General features: G+C 38.5%; 1 protein-coding gene across 1 annotated transcript; it reads right to left on the reverse strand.

The window, feature by feature from the left end:
• Positions 1 to 1,941: 1,941 nt before the first annotated feature.
• LOC136471963 (uncharacterized) lies at positions 1,942 to 13,076 on the reverse strand. Its single transcript, XM_066469706.1, has 5 exons — positions 12,683 to 13,076; positions 10,541 to 10,714; positions 8,009 to 8,107; positions 2,264 to 2,985; positions 1,942 to 2,160 (listed from the first exon to the last, which is right to left on the reverse strand). The coding sequence occupies exons 1-5, from the start codon at positions 12,938 to 12,940 to the stop codon at positions 2,109 to 2,111; spliced, it is 1,305 nt and encodes a 434-aa protein (XP_066325803.1). The 5' UTR covers positions 12,941 to 13,076; the 3' UTR covers positions 1,942 to 2,108.
• Between the last annotated feature and the right edge of the window lie 6,526 nt (positions 13,077 to 19,602).

Consider the following 19,602-nt stretch of genomic DNA (forward strand, 5'->3'; position numbering starts at 1 on the left):
AAGCTCCAACAAATTAAACGCCTCCTCTTGTTGTACCACCTATGGATGGCAGCCATGTCTTGGCGTCCCTTTTCTCCTTATTGCAATAAGGCGGCAGATTTATAAAGCTTCAATGCCTGTTACCATCTATGATTTGTGGTTAAGTATTCTGCTTAAGTACCGTGTTACCATCTATCGATCTGTCAAACAAAACTTTGTACCGCGTAGTTCCAGTGGGAAGAGCACAATTTGTTGTCACCCGACACACACAGCAATCAGGCTCAATGCAAGGAAAAAACCGTCATCACATTTGTGCAAGGAGTGGTGAAACATTTTGTTCTGGTGTTCACGATTCATGATCCCCATAGTCTTTTGTGTTTCTTTTCCTCTCACCCCTGCATTACAGAAGCGTCAGTTTGGATCAATCAACTCCATGGAGATTAGGGGAATGGACAGTAGATCAATCTGCACAATTACGAAAACACCTCATGATTCACCGTTGGCGTACATAACCGATTACGATGTCGAGGAGTGCGCGCATACGTCAAACAAGACTTCCTTTCTGCCGATCTTGTGGACCAACTCTTGGCACCCGACTCCTCTCATGAAGGTGTTGATGACCTTGTTCTCCGGGACGTTGGGGAGCTCGTTGTGCTTGCAGGTGAAGCGCTGGATGTAGTCGCGGAGTTGTTCCTCGCGCTCGCGTTGGCAATTGCATTGGTGAGGTCCCACATGGTGCTGGGCTTGGTGTAGGCCCCCTCGAAGTTGTCGATGAGGAGCCTTTTGAGGTCGCTCAACCCTTCAATGGTGTTGTGAGGAAGATTCTCGAGTTAGATGTGGGCTAAGTCAGTGAGGTGCAACGGAATGTACTGTACAGCAAAGAGGGTGGTACCCTACGTCCAGTGGAGAATAAATCACTTATACAGTATGCTCGGTGATTTATAGGGGCACTGATGAATGTGCCTAGTGTTCCTAGCTATGAATATCGAATCTACGAATGAGTTACCCCTACCTCTCCTTATATAGTTCGGGGTAGGGTTATAGATGAAATGTCGAATGATATATATCAACAGTTTCATAGTTTGTTACAAAGAGAATCTATCAGATCTTATTGGATCAACTTGGTCCTCAAGGCTATCTAATCGATATCTTGCTTTCCATGTACCTTATGCACCCTGTCCGGTTTGAGTCTCTTCCTTACCAGGCAGCAATGATGTTCATCCTATCACATCGATTAAGGGGTTAGATATGGTAGTTATACCTCTGTCGGATCCAATGTCAGCAGTGATGTCAGTTTAGAATATTACTAGATATATGCCCATGCGTTGAACTGGGGCCATAATTTTTTGGACTGGAACTCAGTAATTCGACATGGACACGTAAGCTCTGAGGATTTTGTATCGGATGTAGACACGTGGATCCAATCTTTGTATCAAAACCGGGTATAGGACGTGGACGCATGAGCTCTGAGTGGAGGATGATTCGTATCGGACTTGGACGTAGGCACGTGAGCAGGGATCAAGACTGGTACCATCGAGTAGATGATACGTTACTGCTTTTTAGCAACAGAGAAGAAATTTATTATAATGTACTTTTTTGTTATAAAAAGAAATAGTACCATCGCACGCTAGACCTAAGCCTTTCCACCTAGCCACTATATCAAGGTCTCTTGTGAAAATTTCACAGCGATGTTGGCGCCATATGAAAATTCCACTTTTTTTAGCAGATATGAAAATTCCACTTGCATCTCTTCGTTCTGTCCTAATGGATCGATTTTGGCTCTAGGGGAGCGGCATGGTTCTTATTCCCTCCTTTCCCCAATAAACCAATTTTAAAATTGTTTAAAGTCAAATATCTTTAAGTTTAATCAAATTTATAGAAAAGTGCACCTTAAGATAATTAGATATGATATGAAATATATGTTCATAGTCTACTTATTTGGTGCCATAAATATTTTTTACCTTTTCGATAAATTGAGTTAAATTTAAGAAAGTTTGACTTAAGACGTACAACTCTAGAAGTTTGATTATTTGGAGATGGAGACAGGCATTTCTTTCCATTGCAGACGAGTGGGAAACACAAACATTGAATGCATGAAACATATAAACATGCTGAAAATAGCAAGACACCTAGCTTGATCCGCCGGCAGGCGGGGACTGCTTTTCCTTCCAGTTTGCACCACTGTCAATCAAACACAAGTATATATATAATCACGTCAATAATCAAGATCGAACCATAGTGACAAATAAATGGAAAATCACCACAGAATCTGTTGCTTGCTTACCTAAACGTCATGACGGTGGCGATAAGAGTGCTGAGGAGAAGGCAGATGAGCACGACATCAAGATGCTTGGTAGGGAGATTCAGTGCCGGATTCCTCACAGTCGAGGCCATCATCAGATAGATCCCAAGAATGATGGTGAGGAAGAACAGGAGCCCCACAGCCCCTGGCGCTATCTCGTCGTTGTCCTTCCCAACAGCAGTGATGAAGTGCCTGACGACGGTCATGATCGCGCTGACGAAGCTGCTCCAGTTGAGGATCAGAGACGACAGCTCGAAGATGCTGTCCAGCTCCTTGCTCGCAGCCTTGCTCCTGTCATCGGCGCTCTGCTGCGCGGCGTCCGGCGGCGGCGGCGGCGGCTTGGGCGGCCATAGCTTCTGCTGGAGGTGGGAAGCGAAGACGACGAGCGGGAGGAAGAGGATGGCGTAGGCGTGGTCCATGTCGAACGCGATGAAGATGAGGTACGTCATGAGGAGCAGGTGCAGCGATGAGAAGTAGACCAAGGCGCTGCCCAGCTTCGCCTTCGTCTTCAGCGACAGGAGGTCGGCGCAGATGGCGAGAAAGAAGGGCGCGATCGCCATCTTGAAGGCCGTGTTGGATGATGCGTTGGCCGCGTATCCGATAAACGTGCAGACGGCGAAGCCGAGGGCCTTCTGCGAGTATTTGAGGCAGCGACCACGCTGTTCCTTATCGTCATCTGATGGGTTGACATGGACAACGCCGACCTGTTTTTATTCCAATTCGAACACCATTAGAGATAAGTTGCAGTGTTGCACTCGGTGTGGGAAAAAGTTACAATAATGAAAATAAATCTGGCTTCATCTCTTGTCACAAACCGAGTACTTGTTGACAGAGAATTAAACAAGGAATTGACTCAACAAATCAATGACTCGAGGTGCCAAGAACGAATGTATCAAAAAGTATTAGGACATAGGAGGAATAATTCAGAGACCATGCTAAGAAAAATGCAACGTGCATATGTTTTAACCTAAGTACAACATGTACGAGGTGCAATACATGAGTTGGCTCTATGATCGCAAAGTTAAGAGTTTAACACATATTTTTTTAAGGCCAGTTTGGTTGGTGCCGTAATTTGCCACGCCTGACCTTCAGTAGATGACTGTGGCTGCCACAGAAAGTGTGGCAAGCAAAATCGAAGCCACACTTGCTAAGAAAGTATGCCACGCCATAATTGTGGTAGTGAACTAAACAACTACCTAAAAACTATGACATGATCAACGCGGAGCATCTCAACCTAAATTGTATTGATAGTGTGGCATAACCAGGTATGAACAATTTCGTTTTTAGGGGAAATGGGTCAAAACTCTATATCGACCGATTAATTTGGGAAACCCGGTTAAAACCACGACACTACGTAGTAGCTAAACTAGGCCTCACGTACAGGCAGCCCCAGCATAGGAGCGAAGATGTGCCATAATCACGCGTAAGAACAGCAAGCCCCAGCACAAGGATGAATTGTGGCACAATAACAAACATCGAAAGAGCACACTAAAAAACAACACTATCATTCCAAGGCACCGTCGCAACATCACCTTCTAGTCCAGTGGCCACATGAGCTTCATGGACAATGCTTCCAAGGAGGGATATGATGCCCAAGGACGTCATCGCCGTCAAGGAGCCACAGAGGAGAACAGCTACACTACACGTGGACACCAGCATAATGGATGTAGTGCTTATTAAGCCTCCAAGGAGGGATCTCACGCCCAAGGGCATCACCGCCGTTAGCCCAGCCATGAGCTAGGATGAGTTTTCACCCACAGCCATGCAATGGTTTCACAAAAGAGACAATCTTGTGCAGCCGCCGCCATTGCACCCAACTACTTGCATTGAGCCCTCGAGTGAGGCACAACATCAATGAGCATCGTCGCCCTAAAGATCAGCCAGCCATATATCCAAGGGTGGGTGGACCACTGTGTGATCACATCATGGATCTAGTTGCTGCCAACCACCATCATGCCACGACGGTGCAGACGAACCAACTCCGGCCGTGAGTCCATGAGGGATGGAGATTGGAGACGAGTAGAACACCAGCCTGCTGTGACACCCGTGATTGGCGACCTTGGCTTCCAAGGACATTCACAGAAGATGGCCTCCTCACAGAGGGCGTCCGCCACCTGCTGGTAGATTCGGATAATCGGATGCATGCAATTGATTGGTGCCCTCAGCACCAACATGACATGGATCTACTAGCACGACGCCACATCACGCCACTAGGGTGCCAAAATGGAGAGCAAGCACAAGGGCATGCAAATCCGGACGAACCACCTAGGAGACAACCATATGTAGGCCCAACCACCGTGGACCCAGCAATGCACGCCGGTCGAGACACTGATCGGGGCTAACATGAGCTTGGTTTTGGCTAGATGGAAGAGGAGGAGAGGGTAGAGGGAGGAAGCAAGTTACAAGCAGATGTTTTTGGCATTTGCTACCACTCGTCGACCGGTAGCGGCAGTCCAGAGGAGCCTGGGAAAGGTCTAGGTCATGCATGGTGGAGTCGCATGAGAGATGACATGGAAATGGAGAAGACACTGCGCAGAGAACCGACCAAAAACAGTTTTTTTCATTGTAACAAATGTGACTGAAGTGACTTTGATGATTGATCTCATGTTTCCTAGTAGGTCGTAGCACATGATTTACATGTGTGCTAAGGGCCGGGCCAACTGGATGGGAATATTGTGGAACAAAACTCGTAAACTGGTGTGTGTATATATATATATAATATTAGATGTCTCAACGGAGGCACCACGTTAATTTTCATCAGACACACTAGAAAAAAGATAAATCTTAGAAATTCTCACAATAATTAGAAACATCTAGGCTTTAACTTGGTAGACTCTAATCATCATCACCGATATTAACCATTGGATCTATTATAATTTATTAAAAATTACCCACCACTGCCATTATGAAAAATACATAAAGTAACCCCCTAAGTTTGCATCTAAATTACCCACCTCTACCATTACACAAGATAATTCAAAATAACCCCCTATATTTACATATAAATTACCCACCTAAGCTATTATGAAACATAATTTAAAATAACCCCCTAGCATTGCGTCTAAATTATCCAGCTTTATTATTATAAAAGATAATTTAAAATAATCCTCTAACTTTGTATCTAAATTACCCATATCTACTCTTATGAAAGATAATTTAAAATAACTCCTAATGAATTTATAAATTATCCACCTTTAACATTATAAAAGATAATGCAAAGTAATATGTTAAGTTTGCATTTAACGTATCCATATATGTCGCTGTGAAAGATAATATAAGGTATTGCATTGATATTTGTATGTACCTTAGCCATTATAAAAAATAAACAAAAAATCTTTAAAATTTACAAAAAATATAGTAATATATATTAGTACAAAAAAATGATCAATACCATAAAGAACGATATATATCTAAATTAATTGCAGACTTCTATAATCATGAAATAAAATAACTATAATGCTATGTTCCACCATATATATCAAATAAACATGTATATGTTAGGATAAATATTCATTTTAACAACTTATGAAACATTGAAAATTGTTCATTTAATAAACCACGTATCAGTAGCACTTTATATTGATACACTATGATAATAAATTTTATAAGTTATTATTTTTAATAAGTTTATACATTTTTACTGCAATATTATTTCATATACGTATTATTAATTTAATTTTGTGCACTCTAGGATATATAAAAAATATTGCACACATATAATCCTATGATACAACAAATTCAACATGTTTAGTGTCGGGATGCAAGCCGAGTTTCAACTTATGTAGAAAACAATACTACTAGAATATAGACTCTTTTTAACAAAAAAACAATTTTTGAATAAAAAAATAAAGAATACTACAATATCTAATTAACATGTGAAAAAATTGCAACAACTTGATTAAAAGTTACAAGATAAACTATAGATTTAAGACTAGGTTTCAACTAAATACATATCACACTAGAAAAAAAATACTAGAAATTCTAACTAGACGTCTCCACTAGAGCCTACATGTTAATCCTCACAAGACTTACCATCAATTCGGTATAACCTAATCACCATTGATAGTAATAATAGCCATTGGATCTATTCTATTTTCTAAATAATTATCCATTTATGCTATTGTGTAAAAAAAGTATAAACTAACTATTCTTACAAAATGTCAATACAAATCTCACTGCGGGGATCTCCCCGATAGTTTTTTGCGTCAAAAAATATAAACTAACCATTGATTCTAACTAATATTACCCACATGTGTCATTAAGAAATATGATGTAAAGTAGACCTAAATATGCATTTAAGTACCGATATCCTCTTATTATGATCGATAATTTATATAACTCAATTTTCATCTCATTATTAGAAAATTAAATACCACCTCAAATCTATATCTAAATTATCAACATCTCTTATTGCAAACAAATTGTTTATATAACGAATAGAGCACGTATATGTTTCTACCTTACCCCACCTCTATCAATATTACTATAGTAAGATTTAATTAAAATAAATAAATGTGTAGTGCCAACATGCATGAACAATAAAATACATATGTTATATTTCATCGCCTAAGAAATATTTTCTCAATAACTCATATACTAATGATGCTAACAGATTATAAAACCATATTAGTAACCATAACATATAACTTATATAGATTGTTACTTTAGATATATTTATGTATTTTAACTAAAATAATTGATATGTTATATCGATAGTATAACCATAACTGTAAATATAATTGCTTGATAGTAATTAGTAAAGTTCAATCGAGAAGTGTGGGAAACCACTGGTGGCTATGTTTTCCTGGGCCTTTAAGAATACTTTAGAGTACAAAGTCGATCACTATAAGGACAGTATCAAAATTCTCTTGCGGTTAGCACTGGTACCCCTGTCCGAGATCTCACTTCAAGCCCTATGACTTATCTTATGCGATATGGTCCATGATTCAAATAATGGCTTATGCTATTATAGTACTTGAGAACATACTCTATGACCTAAAATCTTTATTTTGAAAAGTGCAAAAAGGAGAGTTAATGAAATATACAATAAGCACAAGAGTTTCAACTTAACTTGAGAAGAGAAAAAATCCATAGCAGTCAATAAGAATAAAATTTGAAAAATCAAAATTTAGATTCATGACTTCATAAGATACATGATGCAACAAGAGCCACCATGATCAAAAGTAAGGTTTCAAAGTAATTGCATATTTAAAATATATAGAGGTGTCATGCAAAGAAAAAATTTGAATAAGGATAAAAAATATATAAATTAGTTCTTTTAAAAAATAGTAATTAATAAGTTTATGATAACTAGAAAATAAGAAAAAACATACAACTTAATATAAGCAATTCTTTATAGTCCAATTCGAAATTATAAGACGTTTTGAGTTTCTAAATACATAGCTTTTCTATACATGTAGATGTACTGTCTAGATACATTATAAAAATAATATATCTAAGAAAGCCAAAATATCTTATAATTTGCGCCAAAATATCTTATAATTTGCGGTACCTAATGCTTATTTCTCCTAAAATTCTAGCCCGTGCGAGAGCACGGGTTAATGGACTAGTATGGCTAATCAAATACACGGGGGTTCTCCGTAAACTGGTGTGTGTGTGTGTCTCTATATATATATATATATATATATATATATATATATATATATAATCATATCTAAATTCCTCATGTACGGGACTCCATGTACAGCAGCAGGCCAGGAAACAAACCTGAGCGGTTCTCGGTGATGCAACGTCCATTACAACCTCAGGTACTGAATTTTTGCTTCCAAACTCGGCAGGCTGTTGCGGAAGTAGCGAAGGCTGTACCTGATGAAAAAAAAGGAAGGTGTCAACTACTAGCTGCTGAACTGCGCATGGATAGTCTGTTTCTCAATCCGACCGAATCCGAAAACTAAAAAAATGAACTCATGATATGTATATGAGTTAGATATCAATATCCTACGTGTATCCGACATGATCTGCATCTAGTACCGAGATAAAAAAGAAGTATGAGATAAAATGCAGGATCACTAATATCCGTTTGTATCTAGACCGGTTTCATCCCCACTTTTTAATAATTAACTTGCACTGTATTATCAATCAGCTCATCAAAGTTTTACGGGGCCTAACTGCAATAATATTGCTGCAGTTGTACAATATAACATGCCTCATATGTTCTATAAATTTCTTTTGTACAACGGGAATAGTGCAATAATAGGTCCAAATAATATGGAAATTGCCATTGTATATCAAGATTCTGAATAAACCCGTGTGATGTGTCAAGGAAGGGAAATCAGTAGTATATCAAATTTTGAGGCATTCCCCGTTTCCATTATGCAGATAACGAAAATACTGCAGTGTTTGAGAGTTGTTCAGAAAGCAAAAGGCGTAATCAAATGAAAATGAATACTCCCTTAGTTCCAAATTATATATAAGATGTTTATTGACTTTTCTAGATATATAATTTTAGCTATGTACTTAAATATACACTATGCCTAAATACATAATAAAGACAATGTCTAGAAAAGCCAAAGCGTTTTATAATTTGGAATGAATGAGTAGTATATAGTCCTTAGTTAATTGGATCATTATGAAATTAACTTTTTGACCAATAATACTTAGCTTAATATCTTTTTGTATGTTCTGGTTGATGAAATCGGAACATGTTATTGTTTTCTTGATTTAAGTTACTCTCTTCATCCCAAAATGATCAGCATATTTTGATCAGGAAAAGACATAAAACAGATATTTTGACTCTTTATTTGTCTTGTAATATATTTTATTTGCTTAAGAGTTAAGAGAATCAATATCATCTCATATGCACTTTGAATACAAATCTACTAAAAAAGGTTTATGGACTAAACTTGTATATAATTTGACTAATTGTTGATCAAAGCTTGTGAAGTTTCAGTTTTCTGTATACAAAATATACTTATATAGGGAGTCGATCTGAGTGTTTTGTCGCACAGTAGAATGCAAACTACTTGTAGATCATGAGATTGTGAAATTCGATGCTTCTTTGGCATCAAACCACATAATTCCTTGAATGTGGCTACAAACATGTTTTGGAACTATGACATCCATAAGTTTTCCTCTTAAGATGTGGCTGCAAAAAAAATGTTCACCAGTCCAATTCTTCTAAATTGGACAGTGTTAACTCGATCTTCTTGTTTCAACTAAACTTTTTTTTTGCGAATTACACAAGTACAGACGCAAACGCTCAACACGCACGCATACTCACCCCTATGAACACACGTACGTAAACCCTACCCCTATGAGCACCTCCGAAAGAGTGTGCCGGCACATCACTTAATGCAAATTTCTTTAGAGGCTATATTACAAAAAGCCAAGCAAGTTAAAATGTGAAAAATAGTTTAAAAAGAAATGAACCACCCCTATAGGGTTTGTTCGTTTCATGTCAAAACCAAGGGGGTGGAGGGCCTCCAATCCCTTTGATTTTGGATCAAACAAACAAGGCCTTATGTGGTGATGGGGACAAAAAAAAAGGTATGCATGACTACCAATTAGGACTCAGATCAAGATATGTATACATTTTTTTAGAATAAGATATATATACATATACCCATGATTTGCACACACAACTACCAATGGTTTTGTTTATAGGTTTTTAATAGGAACCACACACTTGCAGCAGTTGGAGTATATTGTGTGCGTGTACGAGTTGGTGTGCGTTTGGTGGCCTTCCCTATTTATTGGGGGAAAAACAATAATTTCTTACCAACCATTATAATATTTTTTCAATCCATTATGTGCCACTGTTAGTGGCATGTCATTGTCACACCGGTAGTAGGTAAGGGATTGCAATTTCTATGGATATTGAAAGGGACCGAGATGGGGTGAATTAGGCAACTTAAAAATCTACTTTAAACTATAGCATTTAATTCCACCTTAGCAAAACCTATGTAAGAAAGTAATCTATCTAAATATGCAACTACGATTTTGCTAATGTGTTGCTATCTCTACCGCAGAAGAGTATTGCAACCTAGGTTTCAACCCTTCGTCCAAGTCACGTCTTGCATCCTATTGAACTTTAAAACAATTACTTGTAAATTCGTTAGTCCAATTTAGTTGTGTTGGTCATCAAACACCAAAATCTAAAGTAAATGGCTTAGGGTTCATTTTGCTTACAAATATGAAATAAGGAATTGTTAAAGAAATAAAGTTTAGAGAAAGGGTACGGTCACGGACAGAGAGATCTGAACAACCCATGCTATGTACATGGCCGTACACCAGACTAACCTGAGCAGCGGTCCTTCGCTGTGGACTGTTCAACCAGGGCCCTGTGTTCAACTTGCTGACATCTAACTCACGTGTCCTTCGCTGTGGACTTCTCAGCCTGATCTCTGCACGTGCCGCCATACGTGACTGATCATCACTTCGAGGCTCTTGGGGTGGATATAGGGGCTCCATTTCCTGAGATCAAAAGGAGGGGGCTTATTATGCATCAAACATGGATTCAGACGTAGCAAAGGCTCCAAAGTACTTATCGTCGCAGACCACGTTGATGCATGCATGAGATGTATGCTCAGGCATTGATTGTAGCTCAATTAGTTATGTTTGTTGCGGTGAAACACTTGAATGTTGAAACTCATGCACTTGAGTTGTAGTCTCTAACTCATCACAGGTGCTTACATTTTACGGTTCCTGTAACTGTTCCCAAGTGTTCTGGTGTGCATGCGTATGTATTGTGAGTCTTAAAAAAAATGTTAGCTAATTCTAATATATTATTGTTGTTGTATATAATCATTTCTATTTCTGGGTGTAGCAATCCAGAAAATACCCTCCGTAAATATTAGCGGTGAGTACAAGATGACAGGTGGGATTGAGACACATGAAAACCACTTATGACGGGCTCTGGGATTAAAATTGAACGTTTTAATAGTTGAGATGTCAAAGTTACCTGATTTTGTAGTTAAGGGTCAAAATTAGGCAAAGGCAAGAGCTGAGGGACCAAAACTAGACCTAATCCTATAAAGTTCTCTAATAACTCTTTCCTCGAATGCAGAGGAGGGTTGTGAAGCGTCACGCCATGGCATGGTGTGCGCTCTCCAAGCCTGATGAGGCAACCTACTAAATCAAAGCACTACTAGCTAGTATATTGCCCATGCTAACGCTACGATGACATTTAGGAAGTCATTAATTCTTTTATGATTAATAGTGTGCGCTTAGTACTGAGACTATAAACAACCTAATAAGGTGCGTCACTCCCACATGAGCCAATTGGCCAGAGCTTGCTCCTTGGTCATTGCTAGCAGCTGATGAGTTGTTGATCCGTGGTGTGGAAAGGGAGTCAGAGCCGTACATGGCGTTGCGAGATCCGTCAACTGGTGTTACTAATAAAGTTTCAAGATGTTCTAGATAACTTGTCTATAAAGCCCTTGTTTAGTTTCTTCAAACTCCTGAAAAGTGCACTATGCAAAAAGAAGATTCTCCGTCACATCAAACTTGCGATACATGCATGGAGTACTAAATGTAGACGAAATCAAAAACTAATTGCATAGTTTGCTTTAACTTTGCGAGACGAATCTTTTGAGCCTAATTAGTCAATGTTTGGACAATAATTCACAAATACAAACAAAATGCTATAGTAGGAAATCTCCAGTATGCAAAGTTTGCCTGCCCAACTAAACACCGCCAAAATCTGTTGGATATATGTGTTTGTTGTTATATGCGTAAAGTCCAATTTACATCCACCGTACCAACCATTTGATTTCCCTCCCAATAAAATATACAAAAGTTGACTCATTTAACCCCGGGACCTATTCAATTAGGAGGCCCGATGTTCAGTGTACGCAGTGCTATTGTTGCCGCAGAGCTAGGCAGCAGCCAGCCCTTTTCAAGACGGATCCAAAGTCTCTCTCTATTCCTTCATCCTTAATTTGTACAAGTTGTGCATTGGCTTGACATTTGCTGGGTAATTGTTAACATCATAACATATGTAAAAAAATATAAATCAGATTTTTGTTGGTTAATTTAATTTGATTGGTGTTATGTCATCTCATACTACTTTAGTATGGAAACACACATGAAAATATAACCGTGAAAAGGGGAAAGTATCAAGATATTTTTACGAAATCACATTCACATGAAACACTATGATATGAATTACTAACTTAAAAAGCAACTTATGTAATAAAGAAAAGGAAAACAGCAAATGAAAGACAAATTCTATTAGGGTTGAGCTGTTATTGATCTAGCTAGTCACAAATAAATATATAGTTTCGGAGCAGAATGAAGTATAGAGTAGATACACGTCGAGAATTTGTGATGGAAGCTAAGCGAGCCGGCGCACAAAGGATGAAACCGAATGGATCGAAGCAAAACAATAATGATGCATGATAAGCAAAGGTGAATGGGAAGGGAAGCATATATTTATTTTACCGTGGTCGTCGTCGTCTTGTTGGGGCGGGCGGTGAAGACCACCATGGACACGGCCTTCAACCATCGCCACCCCCGATCCCTTCTGCTCTCAAGGCCGTCGTCGTCACCGCCTGCTGCTGCATCTGCGCCTGCATCTGCAAGATGCTGCGCTCGACGATCCCATGAGTCGCCGTCTAGCTCGGCTGCAGGCACCACCAACTCCTCCATGGCGGCCGCTCGCTGGAGCCGTTGCCAGGGCTGCTCCTCCTCCGTTTCCATTATCCGCGGGCTGATCCTTGAAGAAGCTCAATTCCAGTTGGATCGGAGGCATGTACGTGCTTATATTTTGATTTGGGTGTGTGGGGTGGGGGTGGAGCTACCTAGCACCGCCTATATGGCTATATATATCGCTTTCATTTTGTTAATGAATCGCAGCACTGTACCGGCCTTGCAGCCGTACCACCATATATTTCTTCCTCGTGCTCTTCTGTGGCAAACTGGCAATGGCTGCTGTCCTGCTAGCGCTGTCATGCATGACGAACGCCTCGTGCTCTCAATTCGTCTCGATCCGATCCGATTCAGACTCGCAATTGACTAAGTCACAATATAATGTCAAAAGGTTGGACAAAGATGTTATATATATGCAGAGAGGAAGCAGACAAGGGACCGGACCGGAAGGAAACAGTCAGTGACAGCTGATCTATACTGCCGGCCGCGCCGCGTGCTGCTGTAAACTACTCCTACTACTAAATAGGATAAAAGTAGGAAGGAAAGAGCCAGTGGCTCATCGCATCAGTGGCGCCAACTGACCTCCACAATCTTCACTCAGTGATGCTTCGTTCAGGTTTCCAACACAAGGTTTCTAGTTATGATTTTTCCAACCGATTTATCTTACTAAGTATAGCTGATTGAACTTTTCTTTCCTCCTAGAAATATATCTCTTTTTCTTGCACGCCCGGCAGTGTTCGCCTACACGGCCGTATTAGACCGATTTACTCGGCAGCTTGGTGTGTAGTTTAGCCCATAAACGGTAGGTGGTAACACGGTGAGTCCGGCCGTGTAAACTGTCAAAATCAATCATACACGATCTCGACGGTCTACACGGCTCGTTGGCAACACGGTTTTGCACGACGAGTTCCGCGAGTAGCAAGACGTTTACGTACGCGATAACAGCTTCAGGCGGGAGAATGAATTTTTCAGTCGTCGTGCTTTCGTCCTTTTCTACTCCCAAACCCATTGGCCGCCGCCTCAATTTTGAAATCCCGTCGCACACACAGACACACTCCATCTGCCGTAGGTGGAACTTAATCTCTCTCTTCCCTTACATACATACATGTTTATAAATATCTGTAATTAGTTCGTCAGTCTTTGATTATAGGTGGAACTTGGGACGTGCCGGCGCCATGGCACGATCCTCTTATGGTTCATGCCGTTTCGGACTATGACCTCTAGGTAGGGATGAAAACGGATCGGATACGAACGGATATCACTCATATTATATTTGTTTTCATATTTCTGTTCGGATTCGGATTCGGACACGGATAGCATTCGGATACATATACGAATACGGATTGACTCGGTTACGGATACGAATAATGAGTATCGAATACGGTATGAATCGGATTCGGAGAAGGTCAGATACAAATATCTATTCGGATATTGAGTAAAAGCAGCATATATATATCATACGTGCGCAAACCATTACACCACTCTATGAGTCCATAATCCATCTAGATTAAGCCAAAAGACTAAAGAGTAAAGCAACAAATAAGATAAAGATACAGATACATCATACATCAAACATCATACAAGCACCAATCTTCGCGGCATGAGTAGAAATAGCCAAGCTCATGGCTTCATGGGTCTCATGGAGTCATGGTCATGGATTCAAGATCTACAATCCTTATATAGGCCATTTTTTCATTTAAGAAAGTTTGAACAAAATGTAGTTCAAATTTGTGACTAGTGTTTGATAAAACTTTCTCAAATGGGAAAATGAGCTATGTAACAATTGTAGATCTTGCTGAGATGATCAAACTTGGTATTCAGAGTTTTTTCATCTGAGGTCATTTAGTGTCTCATTTGAGCAAGTTTACCAAGTCAAATTTGGTCAAATAAAAAAACAACACTTTGACTCTAGTATTATGAACTCTAAATGACTTCAAATTGAAAAGTTTTGAATACCAAGTTTGTTCAACTCATCAAGATCTACAATTGTTGTTTTGGTCAACTTTCCATTTGAGATAGTTTGGACGGTTCAAATTTGTGATTTTTAAATTTCGATGCCTACAAACTAGTTTTCGGAACCCTAGATTGTCTCAAATTGAAAAGTTTTGAATACCAAGTTTGTTCATCTCATCAAGATCTACAATCCTTATATAGGCCATTTTTTCATTTGAGAAAGTTTGTATAAAATGTAGTTCAAATTTCACAAGTGTGTGACATAGTTTTAGAAAGTCTATATGAGATTCAAGAATTTGTGACTAGTGTTTGATAAAAATTTCTCAAATGGGAAAATGAGCTATGTAACAGTTGTAGATCTTGCTGAGATGATCAAACTTGGTATTCAGAGTTTTTTCATCTGAGGTCATTTAGTGTCTCATTTGAGCAAGTTTGACCAAGTTAAATTTGGTCAAACGAAAAAACAACACTTTGACTCTAGTATTATGAACTCTAAATGACTTCAAATTGAAAAGTTTTGAATACCAAGTTTGTTCAAATCATCAAGATCTACAATTGTTGTTTTGGTCAACTTTCCATTTGAGATAGTTTGGACGATTCAAATTTGTGATTTTTAAATTTCGACGTCTATAAACTAGTTTTCGGAACCCTAGATTGTCTCAAATTGAAAAGTTTTGAATACCAAGTTTGTTCAGCTCATCAAGATATACAATCCTTATATATACCATTTTTTCATTTGAGAAAGTTTGAACAAAATGTAGTTCAAATTTCACAAGTGTGTGACATAGTTTTAGAAAGTCTATATGAGATTCAAGAATTCGTGACTAGTGTTCGATAAAACTTTCTCAAATGGGAAAATGAGCTATGTAACAATTGTAGATCTTGCTGAGGTGATCAAACTTGGTATTCAGAGTTTTTTCATCTGAGGTCATTTAGTGTCTCATTTGAGCAAGTTTGACCAAGTCAAATTTGGTCAAATGAAAAAACAACACATTGACTCTAGTATTATGAACTCTAAATGACTTCAAATTGAAAAGTTTTGAATACCAAGTTTGTTCAACTCATCAAGATCTACAATTGTTGTTTTGGTCAACTTTCCATTTGAGATAGTTTGGATGGTTCAAATTTGTGATTTTTAAATTTCGACGCCTACAAACTAGTTTTCGGAACCCTAGATTGTCTCAAATTGAAAAGTTTTGAATACCAAGTTTGTTCAGCTCATCAAGATATACAATCCTTATATAGGCCATTTTTTCATTTGAGAAAGTTTGAATAAAATGTAGTTCAAATTTCACAAGTGTGTGACATAGTTTTAGAAAGTCTATATGAGATTCAAGAATTTGCGACTAGTGTTTGATAAAAATTTCTCAAATGGGAAAATGAGCTATGTAACAGTTGTAGATCTTGCTGAGATGATCAAACTTGGTATTCAGAGTTTTTTCATCTGAGGTCATTTAGTGTCTCATTTGAGCAAGTTTGACCAAGTCAAATTTGGTCAAACGAAAAAACAACACTTTGACTCTAGTATTATGAACTCTAAATGACTTCAAATTGAAAAGTTTTGAATACCAAGTTTGTTAAACTCATCAAGATCTACAATTGTTGTTTTGGTCAACTTTCCATTTGAGATAGTTTGGATGGTTCAAATTTATGATTTTTAAATTTCGATGCCTACAAACTAGTTTTCGGAACCCTAGATTGTCTCAAATTGAAAAGTTTTGAATACCAAGTTTGTTCAGCTCATCAAGATCTACAATCCTTATATAGACCATTTTTTCATTTGAGAAAGTTTGAATAAAATGTAGTTCAAATTTCACAAGTGTGTGACATAGTTTTAGAAAGTCTATATGAGATTCAAGAATTCGTGACTAGTGTTCGATAAAACTTTATCAAATGGGAAAATGAGCTATGTAACAATTGTAGATCTTGCTGAGATGATCAAACTTGGTATTCAGAGTTTTTTCATCTGAGGTCATTTAGTGTCTCATTTGAGCAAGTTTGACCAAGTCAAATTTGGTCAAATGAAAAAACAACACTTTGACTCTAGTATTATGAACTCTAAATGACTTCAAATTGAAAAGTTTTGAATACCAAGTTTGTTCAACTCATCAAGATCTACAATTGTTGTTTTGGTCAACTTTCCATTTGAGATAGTTTGGACGGTTCAAATTTGTGATTTTTAAATTTCGACGCCTACAAACTAGTTTTCGGAACCCTAGATTGTCTCAAATTGAAAAGTTTTGAATACCAAGTTTGTTCAGCTCATCAAGATCTACAATCCTTATATAGGCCATTTTTTCATTTGAGAAAGTTTGAATAATATCCGGATAATATCCGTTTTAATATCCGGATAATATCCGTTTTAATATCCGGATTATCCGATATCCGCCGGATATCGATGATATTACATCCGTATTTGATATCCGCCTAAGATATCCGTTTTATTATCCGTATCCGAAAAAAAATCCGGATATCCGAGTAACTATCCAGATAAGTGTTCATATTTGTTCGGTCGAACGGACGGTCGAATAAATATCCGTACCATTTTCATCCATACCTCTAGGCACACGGAGCACGTCGGGTCAAGCCAGTATAGCATGATAAGTATTTGCTTTCGGTCCAAGCACCGCCCAAGACACGCTGGCACGCCTTTGTGTCGTGCTGACTCAAGCACAGCCTTCAGAATATGTTTACTAGTTTTCTTTATCCACTTGTGACATAAAAAATATATATATATATATACCATTCTCATAAATGTTTTATTGATTTAACAATTCATTCAAGAATAAGATGAAAGATAGTATAGCAAGTACTAAAATATTGTATTATAGCGTTGTAGATGTGTTTAGCTTTCATTTTTTGTGCCGTGCAACCCAAGCACAGCCCCAAATATGGGCCATGCCATATAGCCCGTCGTGCGAGACGCTAGGCACGGCATGAAAATGGCACGGCCCAAAGACTATGCCACGGCACACCCTAAAAATGGCATGGCCAAAGTCCTAGCTCTAGTCTTGATTAACTAGTTTCCTTGCATAACAGATGGACTTTATTCGCTATAGCAGCTAACCTTAACAACAAATGAGCACGCAATAAGAAGAGTCCTAGTCCTAGCAAGCTGACCCCGGCTTCTGTTAGAAAAACAATGGTATATATACATAAGTAGATGTCTAGATATGCAAAGGAGACATGGGCGCGAAGAGATAAGTACGTTAGGCTTCTTATTAGTGTTGGAATCTCTTTATTTAGATTTGAGTCTCTGACCTTGATAAGAGCATATATATTATTTGTTGTCTCTCTTATATTATAGGTTTCTTTATTTAGCTAATTATTTATGCTTATTATTAGTTGTAGACTTGTAGTCAATACGGACCTACCAATAGCGCGAGGAGGTATATTATATGCTCTGCCGTATACATGCAGTCTCTCGTGTAAGTGTTCCAAAGATTATAGAATATATACATGCGTCGTCTCTTTGGACCAGTACACGTGTTTCTTCGTGAGAGCTGTGCGTGTGTACAAAACAACCGAGCCACCGAGATTTCTAGCTGAACTACGTACACGATGCCAACTACTCTTGCTATATATGTATATTGGACGTGATGTTACTCCTGCCATCCGTCAAATTAATCAAACGGTGATCGAGCGAAGGTTGTAAGTTTTGTGATACGTGTAGGTTAATTAAAACAATAAAGTTATTCTAGAATTATATTTTGTCTCTTAGCTCACTTTTAATTTTCAAGTCAAGACCCTTTCTGAAACCAGTATATGAAGTAGACTTGGCTACTATTTGTTCAGTAGGAGACAAATTAAAGCCACGCAGCGTCGATGAACCAAGGGAGTACCTATATAAACAACAGAGTGCCTATGATGAACACCCCCTCCTCATCTAGTTTGTTTTCAAAGAATTAATCATATAAATTCGTAATAAAAATTAGGCACAAAATGGAGCCAATGGTTAGTTAGCTTCAAACCATAGTTTAAAACAGCAGGCTATAGGCATTTAGCGGTAAGATTCTCCTAAGGCTAAAACCAAGCTATGGCAAGCTAAAAGAGCAAAATTCAAATACAAACACAAGGTCTCAAACCTTGTTATAGATTTTTTTGCTTCAAAGAAAAGAAATACCATACAGATTCACCGAATGAAATAGAGTCGGCGAATGAAGCAAATTCATTAACAATTCAATTTACATATAAAAATGAAAAAAAAGAGAAAGCACTGCCACCTTTCCTATAACTTGTATATATTTATCGGGGAGTCTCTTTCTCTTTTAACAAATGTCTAGAACTTAAGATTAAGAATAGGTGGAATATCACTTTCTTAACCGATATTCAAGAGAAAAGGATTCATAGAATGAGAAGAACTTTTTCTCTTGAACAAAATGATAAAAGAGAAACCGAAGACACATGCACAAAAACTTCCTATAGGAATACACAAGGAAATAATACAATTGACCAAAATAGATAATGAGGATCATCTCCATATCATTTTGCATTTCTCAACAAATATAATCTATATGGCTATTTGTTGGGACACGGTTATGAGTCGTGGAGAACAAAGTTCGCAACAGCAATAAGAACTAACGGCTAACGAGTTTTACGAACAGTGTGCAGGGAAAGGAAGCAGGGGCCTTCGCTCGGGCGATCGCATGAGGCGAAGGCCGGGAAGCTGCGGCGAAGGCACCAGGACACGGTCAGGGTGGAGGCTCTCGTGGTACGAGCAAAGGCCATGGCTCGAACGTCATAAGCGAAGGCCGGGAAGC

This window comes from Miscanthus floridulus, chromosome 8, assembly GCF_019320115.1.
Source record: "Miscanthus floridulus cultivar M001 chromosome 8, ASM1932011v1, whole genome shotgun sequence".
Lineage (NCBI taxonomy): Eukaryota > Viridiplantae > Streptophyta > Magnoliopsida > Poales > Poaceae > Miscanthus > Miscanthus floridulus.

What these genes read in the sequence shown, in the direction of transcription:
- LOC136471963 (XM_066469706.1), bottom strand. Translation starts at nt 12,940, where the DNA reads ATGGAAACGGAGGAGGAGCAGCCCTGGCAACGGCTCCAGCGAGCGGCC. An exon ending in CATCACCGAGAACCGCTCAG is followed by an intron (nt 2,986 to 8,008) that starts GTTTGTTTCCTG and finishes GAATAAAAACAG; the next exon opens with GTCGGCGTTGTCCATGTCAA. An exon ending in GCCACCGTCATGACGTTTAG is followed by an intron (nt 2,161 to 2,263) that starts GTAAGCAAGCAA and finishes TTTGATTGACAG; the next exon opens with TGGTGCAAACTGGAAGGAAA.